Consider the following 10,832-nt stretch of genomic DNA (forward strand, 5'->3'; position numbering starts at 1 on the left):
AGTAGTATAATTTTTAATGGATGGACAGTTCTAAGTTGGCTTCACATCTGCAATAACAAACATCAGTAATTGATCACATWTTTATTCAGGTCTCTTATAATTCCAGTTGTGCTGTAATATTTCAGTAATAGAGCAGACAGGTTTGGCCTTCGCACTACTTACAGCAGCAAAAGTAAAAAAAAGAAAAGAAAAATGTGGCTCAGATCTGCTGTTTCTGCACAGTGCATGACTGTAATGATGAAGCCCTCTGAGTATACTGCTCCTAACTGGGCTTCAGGCAGACGTCTTCTTAGTTTGTGACTCCGTTCAGCAGATGTCTATGTTAATAAACATTTTTTTCCATAACAGGRCAATTCCAGTAACAGTGCCAGTGCTGTACTTATTAATTATTCAACATGATAGTGAGAAGACATCAGGGAGAAATATTTCTATTAAGTAAAGTCCTAAGGTTATACTCTGTGAGATTCAGTCTTTGTAATACTGGCATTGTTGAGAATAAAGAAAGGGAATTTATTTTTGATTGATTAAACAGCCAATTATGTTTATTTTTTCATCTGTATTATGTTTGAGTTATTGGGTTGATTTTATAATTGAGATATAAAAAAATAAAGCATCACTTGTTTTGGTGAGAAACGTGGCATCCATCTTTAACTCTGATGTGATAAAAGTTTTAAAAACAACAAACACCGACTGAAGCTATTTCATCATTGCACCCTTCCCCCCGGGTGCATCTATTTCTTCATATAAAGCCTGCAGCCTCGACAGAGCAGCGAACACAGTGCTGGGGGGAAGAGAAACCCCACAGTGGCAGTCATGTGGCAAGAAGACTGTTTTATTTAATAAGGTGTGTCAAGTTCCAAAAGAGCTTTTATGTAAGAGTAAATTCTTTGGCACACTATAGTGTCTTTTCATGCAGATTTCTACTGAGTTTTCCTTTTGTTACACGCAGAAAAAAACAAGCTAATTGGCCTCACAAGGCTTGGTTCATTGTGCAGGATGACTTCATGCAAACATCATGTTGATGCTGATGTGTTGAACTGAGCAGCTCAAGTCAGCACACTGTTCAAATACACAGTGAAGGGATATTTTCTTATCGACCTAATCATACTGAGTTTCATATAAGTCCATTTCAAAACATTTCTTTAGAGCGTGTAGTGCCATTACAGTGTACAGAAGACTATTTATACATAAAGGCAATTGAGTGAAAGATTATAATCTCTCACAGTTCTTTTAAGCTTTGCAGAACTGCACTGAAMCTGTCAGTTCCAGCTCTTTTTTTAAAGTTTTATAGCAGCAAAGACTCATTTCACTGAACTCTCAGCCAGTATTTCAACTAGGAATATGCTTTGCGTGAGACCGTTTTGCGATTGCAGTGTGCAGAGCATGATCACAACGCTGTAAGTCAAACTGTCTGACGTTGTTTATACAATGAGCTGTTGATGCAGATTTTAGGTTAAATGCACTGAGTCTTTTCTCAAAGCCAGAACACACACACACACACACACACACACACACACACGCACACACACAACAACAAAAAAACAGGTCAAAACAGCTGCTCCTATTATTTTCTACTATAATGCCACACTTCAGCATGCATGGCTGCCTGCCAGAGTTATACAAAGTTCCACCAAGAAGTACCTCATCTTTATTTTTACRTTTGTTGTTCTTGTCACCWCTTKTGACATGAGTACAYGTATTTGTACATACATGTATGCGCACATTTTAAATCTGCCTCCTGTGTGTACATGCAAGTATCTTTAGCGGMTCTTGTTTTAGTCTTGAATTAATGAAAACAAATATTCATTTTTTTTCAGCATTGCTTGGGAATCTTATTATATTGGATGTTTCCGTAAGCAATAAGGTTTATATTATTTGAAATTTAATTTGTTTTTATTCTTATTTGTATGGTGGGGTGGCCACTTTGTGAAATCTGTGTTCACTTCTTTAACCTTACCGTATATAGCTTACTGTATGTTTCTTTAAAGATGAAGGTATGACTTTTTGATCCACTTGGAACAWCTCACAGAGTGAAAAGAAGCTGATGTGTTTACAGTTTCTGTGTTAAGTTAACTGTTCATTAATGTGATTGATTGGTTCTTGGACCCTGATGTAGACGCTGCAAAGTTTTCATTTTTTTAGCAGTTCTGGTGGGATTTTCGTGCTGTGCTTGGGATCATTGTTCTGTTTCATGACCCAGTTTTGGCCAAGCTTCAGCCACCGGACAGATGGCATCACATTTGATTCAAGTATGGTATTTGGGTATTTCTATATACAGAGCGGCATATCATGAAATCACTGAGCTCAAYGTTCTCAGATCCAGGTCCTGTGGCTGCAAATCAAGCCCAAATCGTCACCTCGCCACCACCATTCTTGGCAGTTCGTGTGAGATGTTTGGATTTATATTCTTCTGCACGTTGGCTTTGTGCCAACATGATGCAAATCGTTTTTTTTTTCTTGTGTTTTACATTTGCATCTGCAAACACGAGCCTTGCTGTTCTTTTCAGAAGTTTCTCCACCCAAACAAATCCCTTTTTTTTCATTTTCACTTTCATGACACTGCATTTATAACATGTTAATTAAGGCTGAATGATGACATGTTTATCTTTGGGTAACGCTTTCTTTTATGGTACCCCTATTACCATGTAATTACAAGTTAATAAAAAAGTGGTAATTAAATGGTAATTACTGTCTTATTACCATGTAATTTCATGTAAGTAGGGTACAAAAAAACTGTTAGTAAAACTACCTTTATTGGGTAACTACAATCAAATTACTATTCAATAGTAACTCAAAACTGTATTTATAACCAAAAGAATGCAACGATTTTTTGGGGTTAGTGATTAATTGCAATAAAATATAACTTTAAAACTGTCCAAATTACCTACTACTTATTTAGGTGTTACATAGTGAATTGTAACACATTACCAGGTAAGTGCTGCATTACTGCAGACAATTAATTATATAGTAAAATTGTACCCAAATTACCACGTAATTACATGGTAATAAGGTAGTAATTACATTGTTACATTTTTATTACCTTGTAATTACATGGTAATAAGTGTACCGTAAATGAAAGTGTTACCTATTTTTTGTTTTCTTGGCAGATTTCTGAGGACAACACCRTTTGACTGTAGAGTAAACCGAATGTTTTCCTTCTTGCTTTATATTAAGACACACGAAAGCCCAGACCAGCAWCGTTAGAACATTTCTGCTTTTATAGAGGTGATCAAATTCACTGACTGCAGTAACACTTAATTCTTTTAATTCTTGTAAAAGTATTTGGGCAGGATATGCTGTAGTTTTTATACCTAATATCAATTTTTATTTTTTGTTAATTAAATCATGAATCTGTGCACTTTATCCTCTGGCACATTAATTTTTTTTAAGTTTCAGTTATTTAATTTTAAAACAGTATTGATTTTTATATATATTATATATATTTAAAATCTAATAAAACATAAAAACTAATAAAAGGTTTATGTACGTTTTATTAAGTCTGGATGTTGAATGCCTAATAGATGTTTAAATTATAACACAGTATGTTTTTCYGCCCACATTAATTATGCAGCTGTAAAAATAAATAAAAAATCATGGCATGGTGCCTAATTCTTCAAGTTTGCAGCTACTCACTGTTATAGCCATATGGGTAAACAAACATGACTCAGCAAAAAAGACGGCAGCAATAAAACGAGTTGCAGGAGGAACAGCGAGTTCGAGCTTTGAATGTAAAGCTCCTGTGCGCTTTATAGTTGGGTTAGTGCTGTCAAAACACTTTCACCATGAGCCAAATGTGTCAGCACTCTGAACACGCCACAAAGAGAATATCTTCACGTTGGTTAAGAGTTTAAACAAAGAACACTGTGCAGGTTTTCTTTTCAACAAGAGAATAACTTACTTGTGCACTTTTTGAGCCCGGAGCCTTTCTTCACAGCATGACGGCTGAGTTTGCAGTTGAAGTTGTTCTCCCAGAACTCAGCAAACCAGATATTCCTTCTGTTGTTTTCCAGCGTTCGACTGATGAAGTACCGATCGAACCCTGAACACATCGATACGTTTCCTGTCACTTTAACAGTGGGTGTGAATGGTTATCTGTGAGCCGCAGGTATGATCATGACTGGTTTTTTTTTTACTAGTGATGTTCGATACTGCCAATTTTCTTTCCGATACTGWTACCGAGTAAAAATTGGCTGTTATCGGTGATACTAATCTGATACTGATATTTTGTGCTAACACACATAACGTGCCTGGTAAAGCAATATTTTTCAAATAACTGCTTTATAAATAATACATGGCATATTAATTTATTTAATTTAAAAGTCTTTCTAACACTAACCTTATATTTGTTTAGCACAACTCTAATTCTAAAGAAATATAATTTTTGAATAGTGATTAAAATGAGAGAAAACAGTCTAAAAGTTGTTACTTTGTATATTTTGTAGCATTGTTTGTGGGTTTGCAAGAAGGTCCTTGGCCAGAAATAATCCTGTTTGGAGTGCCGTGGCATGAAAAAGTTTGGGAACTAGAATTTAATTAGTCAGACAAAGCAGATTTTATGTTAAAATGACCTGCCATACATCTACAGACTGAATGACTGAGCACGTGCCACTGTGCGCATGCATTGGCCAAGTGGAAGAAAAAGTAGTTCCCTCCAACCACATTTGATTTAGACAAGATTTGAATAGTTTAGTTATTTTCCACTATTTTTCTAATAATTTGAAAACATTATGTGGAATAACTGAAGTATCAAAGTATCGATATTTTGATTTTAGTATCGATTCTAGAACATAAAGTTCTGGTATCTGTAGTATCGATATTTCGGTATCGTTCTGTACATCACTATCTGGTACATATTTTACATTCAGCACATACTATACTCAATATTCAATTTATTTCACTTCTTGTTTGATTGGATTTCCTGTATTTTTCAACTTTGAAGGACAAATGAAAGATTTAAAGCAATTCGAAGGATTGTTTTCCTCTCAAGCTGCACGGACCAAAAGCAGCCTTGGCTCAGATGAAAAGAATATTTCAGTGAAAGTGTTTAAAACAAGGACCCCTGATGTTTGCACAGTGCTCGTCTCCGTACCTTTAATGGTCTGGCGCTTGGGCAAGATGGTGACTGCTCCCTCTGCCACCTCCTCCTGCTGCAGGACGGGAGAGATCTTTGAGCCCCAGCTGTCTGAACCCACCCAGATGAAATGACCCGTCTGGTTGGCCTTTTTTGCCGCGTGGAGCAGCCGCCTGCGAAGGTGAGGAAACAGATGTTGTCATGGATAAGATCAGCATCCCCGACCAGCTCCGCTTTGATTTTGGTCTGCAACCTGTAACACGGTGGTCTGGCAGGAAAAAACAGACATGGCTGCACTTCCATGAGTCTGTTCTGTCGACTGCAGTCAGGTGTGGTTTTTTTTTTTTTTGATCTTTTATCTTCAAAGAGGAGTTACATTATTTAGCTGTTGCTCTACCTGATATCGTCTTCATTGGCGAAAAGTATGACGACTCTCGCGTTGGGGTTTTCTCCCAGTCTCCTGATGACCTTGTCAAACTCTCCCTGTTTKGGCTCCCTTGGGATCTTGACTGACTGTGAGAAGCACACACCACCTGAATCAAGAAATTGTAAGATGTCAGTGAATACCCCACGTACTGCATCAGAAAAAATTGGCAAAAAAGTAAACTAAGTTTTTGTTAAAGAGAAGCTGTACTGCCTTTTATGTCTTGTTAAAGTGAAATATTTTAATCTGCATTTTYGTTTAGAAACTACTGAAAGATAAACAGTGTAATCATCAGAGTTGTAATGTAACTAAGTATAAATACTTCTTTACTGTACTTAAGTAGAATTTTTGGGTATCTGTACTTTACTTGAGTAATTATTTTTCAGCCTATTTTTTACTTCTACTTCTTACATTTTCACACAACTATTTGTACTTTCTACTCCTTACATTTTTAAAAAAGGCAAGAAGTAGAAAGTCATTACTTTTATTTCATTTTTGCTTGTTTTCAGTCCAGCTTGTAAAAAAAAATAAATACTATCCATATAGATTCTGCCTCCTAGATAGAGTGAACTTAAGTGTGGTTAAATGAGAAGTATAAATATATAAAAATATGATACTGTATTAGTTTGTACACCAACAAATCATGTCACACTGCAGCAGGACATAATCATTAAAATAAAAGGACTGTACTGAAGAAGTATTTGTATTTCATGAATTATATTACTACATTTGGCCGCAGCCCTCAGATAGATTTTCATATTGGAGAAAAGCTTTGTGCAGCCTTGATATATGTATATAAACTAAAACAGCTAGACTAGTGCATCCTAAATTTAACATAAATTCATTATTTTAATACAATATAATAATTTCTGCAGTTTATGGGAGGTCACCTCCTAATAAATGTCATAACAGAAAATCTAACTGCTCATTTTAAATCAATACTTTTACTTTTCATATTTAAGTACAAAAATATCAGATAGTTTAAGACTTTTACTCAAGTAATATTCCTAAAGGAGACTTTAACTTTTACCAAAGTAAGTTTTTGGTAAGATACTTGTACTTTTACTCAAGCATCACCTTGTGGTACTTTRTACAACACTGGTAAACATGTATGCATGTTTTCTTTTAATTTATGCATTTCAATGTGTATTTATCACATATTTAGGAACTTATTTTCATTTTTGAAAAGTGTGTTGCAGAGAATACCCACGCGACCCTGAAAAGGAAGAAGCATGTACAGAAAATGGATGGATGGATGTTGCAGAGAATTGAATGTTTAGTAGCAAAATACAGATGCACATCTAACATCTTCTATAGGTGAATGTTTGCATCTCCCGCAACAGCAGGAGGGTAAAGCTGTTGCCTAGCATGGTGCTTTGCAACATTGTGCTAAAAAAGGAGCTTTGTAATGCAAAGTCAGAATAAAGAACCAACAAACAAACATTTAACAGAACAAGGTATTATTATAAAAAGGGAAATGGCCGAAACTACCTATATAGGCACTTTACTCATTATAGTTGTATACAAAGACCTGTTTGTTGTTGTTGTTTCAGTCAAAGGAGACAATTTGATTCAAAAATTATTGCACTTTACTGATCCCTGGTTAGTTTTTTTTTAATGCACAGTTTGGCATAACTTTATACAAAGAATAAATAAATGTCCTTTGTGTACAAGTTTAAGTGCATTTTAGTGCAGCTCTGTTTACTTGTCCAGGTTTTAAAAAGTCCCCGTGTCGGGCRGAAATGTCTTCTTAGGAGAGCCAGTCGGTTTCTGGTGCAGCTCTCAAGCCTGCAGAAATTCAAAATTTGCAGCAATTTACATGTAATGACAAGTTCTGAGTGCCACGAGCAGTGCTCAAGAACAAAATTCAAGCTAAAATGTAATTGTCAGTATTTAAATTGCACGGCTTCATTTGGCAGAAAAACTCAATAAATGATTTATGTTTTTAAAAAATGATATAAGTTTTTTATAGTTGGTGGATGGATTTCATGAATCAAACAGCCTTGTAGGAGGCCYGGTTTGCTTTAGCCTTGCTGCACAGCTCAGTCTGACATTTCTCATTAAGTTGCTCTTTATCAATTCTTAGGAAGTTTATTTAGACACTTTTTTAGAAAATAGTTGTTTTCATGTTATGATTATTTGGATAAAAGATGGCCATGATGGGTGGTTTTTCATATCATTTCCTTGAAAAAGTTGTTTACCCATTCTACGAAAACTCTGMTGATGTACACAAAGTTCACGTTCTTCTAAAAACCCCATCCAGCTCCTGACTTTATACTGATGTGGAGCAGCAGATTTGTTTGTCAGTGAACAATGATGCAAAGAGATTTTTCCTCCATGTTTCTATGAAACTGTTGCCTGCTGAACTTTTAGCAAAGTCCCTCCCTGTCATGTCTGAGCAGAGGGGCATCAATCCACATTTTAAAAAAAAATCTGAGATCTACTTGAGATTTTCCGACAGATGTTACCTCCACATCCTATAAAAATTCATCATGCGGCCTAAATATGTTTTCTTTTCTTTCTGCCTAAATTAGTACACTTGTAACAGATGTTCCTTTTGTTTCCTGTAAAAAAAAAAAAGAATAAATAAATCTGTTTGGGTAAAATTGCAGAGAACAAAGTCACAGACAAGCCAGACAGCAGGACGCCCACATCTTTAACAACCACAAACAAGCACAGAATCTCTTAATTGGTGATGCTGGTCATTTCACACTTTCCAAAAAGAGAAGAAAAAAAAAACTAGAAAGGAAGTCTTGATTTCAGAATTGTTAACACACTGGGTTTTCTGTAGTGTTTTTAAGTACGCTCACCCTGTTTGAAGAATGATGCAGGTGCAGTTGAGAAAAAAAACTTTGTCTTTTAATTTTATCCTGAAAATTGAAAGTATAATTCAGACCTGGTCTCACAGCAACAGGGACACATTAAGTTTGTTATTTGAAACTGATAGTTTTGGTGGAGCAGTGGCTAGAGCTGCTGAATCTCAGCAAGGAGGCTGCAGGGTCAAAACTCGGCTGCAACCTTTCAGTGAGGCGGTTGCATCTTCTCCCTGTGCATGCTTGGCTGTATTCTAACCTTTTCTCATTCAGTCTATGGTCTAAAAACATGCATGTTGGGTTGACTGGAAACTCTAAATTGTCAGTGTGAGTGAAAAATGTGAAAAGTTACCCCGCCTCCCACCCAACAACCACTGGAGACGCCACCTCCCTTCGACTCTGGACAAAACAGAAGGTAATAAAAATAGAAAGGGGGAATGGATGTTCAGCCTGCCTTACGATCTACTTTTGGTAATCAAGTTGTTCCGTAGACACACTGTACACAAATCCATCCAGCTAATTTACTTAGCTGTGCATTTGGGAGGTTTTATCCAAACTTTATACATGCTGCTTCCAGGTTGAGAGATGAGCATCTCCCTCAAATGAAGGAGTTTAAATATTTCTGTATCTCATTTATGATTGAAGGTATGGAACAAGAAACAACAGGAGGATAATGATTTTTATCATCAGTAATGAGGAAGCTGCATCCATTTGTGATGAAGATGAAGCAGACATGGTCCATCTCAGGCCTCACCTCCTGACATTGTGACATTTGGCTCATTGATTAGCATGCSTTCCAGTCCCCTCATGCTGCAGGGTTTTGGGGATCTGTCCTACTGGGAGGAGACCCTGAGGCAGGCTCAAAACTCRTCTGAGGAATTCCTAATCTCTTCATAGATACCCAGAAGTAGCCGGCGTTCTTCCCATAATATAACCTGGCTTCGGATCAGGGGATAAAGATGAATAATTAAAACTTTTAATGAGATCTTTTTTTGTATCTTGACAGATGACAGTATACAGAGTGACAGTTTGTTTGGAGTGCTCATTTTTGCATCTCTAAACAGCGACATAACCACATCGTCTGAACTATTATTACTCCCAAATCTGGACAGATTTTAAGTGAATTAAATTATTATGTAGAGCCCTAAAAAAAGAGACGTGGAATATCTAAACATCACTTAAATGACTTAATGCTTTGGCTCAGTTAATTGTTTGAGGCATTGTGCTGCAGCGGCGAGAGGCTTTTATCACTTCAGCCATGTGCTCGTGATGACCCACTTGTCCTGTTGACTCAAACAGGCTCCATTATCGGCCATTTTGGGTGTTTACTTAAATGAATGGGTTCAGATAAGTGAGGATCACTCAAACACGCATTACTCTGCGGTTTCTCGCGTGCCAGAGCAGATGGCTATCCTGGTCTTATCTTAACAACGTCCTCCCAGAAATGAATGGAAGCTAATAGTGACAAATACCTGCTGCGGTGTCAGGCCAGCCACATTCATGCAGTCTGTCTTTGTCAGAATGGATGAGCTGTCTAATCTCTACTTGCTTTGTTTTTTTTTTTTAGACACAGACACCTTCCAGATAAACAATCGTGCACAGTGAGATAACCACAAAAATATAAATAAGATGTCATCAGAACTCACAGATATTAAAAACCAGGGCAGGATTTTTTTTTCACAGGTATGAAGTTTCTAAACAGTAGAATAAACTATATCACACCGACATAATTCATGTAGGTGGGCAAAAGTTTAGGATTAGATTAAGCTGGAAAGGAAGTGGTCTTTGCTTTGAAATGTTTTTTTTTATCAGTAAATCAAGTAAGTTTATTATTGTCTTAAATCTTAAGGAGATTTTCCCATCTTGTTTAATAATTCTGAGTTTTTACATTCTGACAAAGTGGGGCACTTTTTTTATTTTCATCTCTTGGGTCTCCCCTCTGCATTCCTCCACTCTCCCAAACTCTTAATAAAGCCCTGCAATCAAAGCTGGTATTGTAATAATACATTAGGTCTTTCAAACACCAGGCAACTCATGACTTTGGCTCATTTTGCTTAAACTTAATGACTTGTGTCTCGATTGAGCAATCTTGCTGATTTTTTTGTCCTCTCAAAAAAAAAACATCTTGGTTACAGTAAAAGGCATGTTTTTTCTCGCCTTGGCAATGTGCAAAGTCATATTWAAATAAATATGTAAGACGTATATAAAAGAACAAGTGAGAACACAAGAGATTTATGTGAGAAACAGCCTAATGAAGAGCTAAATGTAGCATTCTGCAAAAGCAAAAAAAAAAAAMCTTTTTTTTGCTGATGARTGGCCTGTCTATTTTCAGTTGTCCACAAAAACATGTTCTACATCCAGTTAAATTAGAARCCTTTAATGTGTACTGCATTTTAAGAGTTTCCTTATTCTACATCTCTTATGAGTTTGTTTTATCTTTCATCAACTTGAATATTTTCAGTTTGTATTTACTTATATTTAGGGTCATCTGCATCTATATATATATAAATAAATAAATAAATAA

At 36.2% G+C, this 10,832-nt stretch overlaps 1 protein-coding gene across 1 annotated transcript in view; it reads right to left on the reverse strand.

The window, feature by feature from the left end:
- Positions 1–10,832, reverse strand: part of grm4 (glutamate receptor, metabotropic 4) — a 205,300-nt gene that overhangs the window by 41,529 nt on the left and 152,939 nt on the right. Inside the window, exons 5-7 of the mRNA XM_014009533.1 lie at positions 5,469–5,604; positions 5,090–5,244; positions 3,899–4,039 (exon numbers count right to left, since the gene is read on the reverse strand). Coding sequence (XP_013864987.1) covers positions 3,899–4,039; positions 5,090–5,244; positions 5,469–5,604 — 432 coding nt within the window. The remainder of the gene's footprint in view (positions 1–3,898; positions 4,040–5,089; positions 5,245–5,468; positions 5,605–10,832) is intronic.

Source organism: Austrofundulus limnaeus, unplaced genomic scaffold (assembly GCF_001266775.1).
Source record: "Austrofundulus limnaeus strain Quisiro unplaced genomic scaffold, Austrofundulus_limnaeus-1.0 Scaffold59, whole genome shotgun sequence".
Classification (NCBI taxonomy): domain Eukaryota; kingdom Metazoa; phylum Chordata; class Actinopteri; order Cyprinodontiformes; family Rivulidae; genus Austrofundulus; species Austrofundulus limnaeus.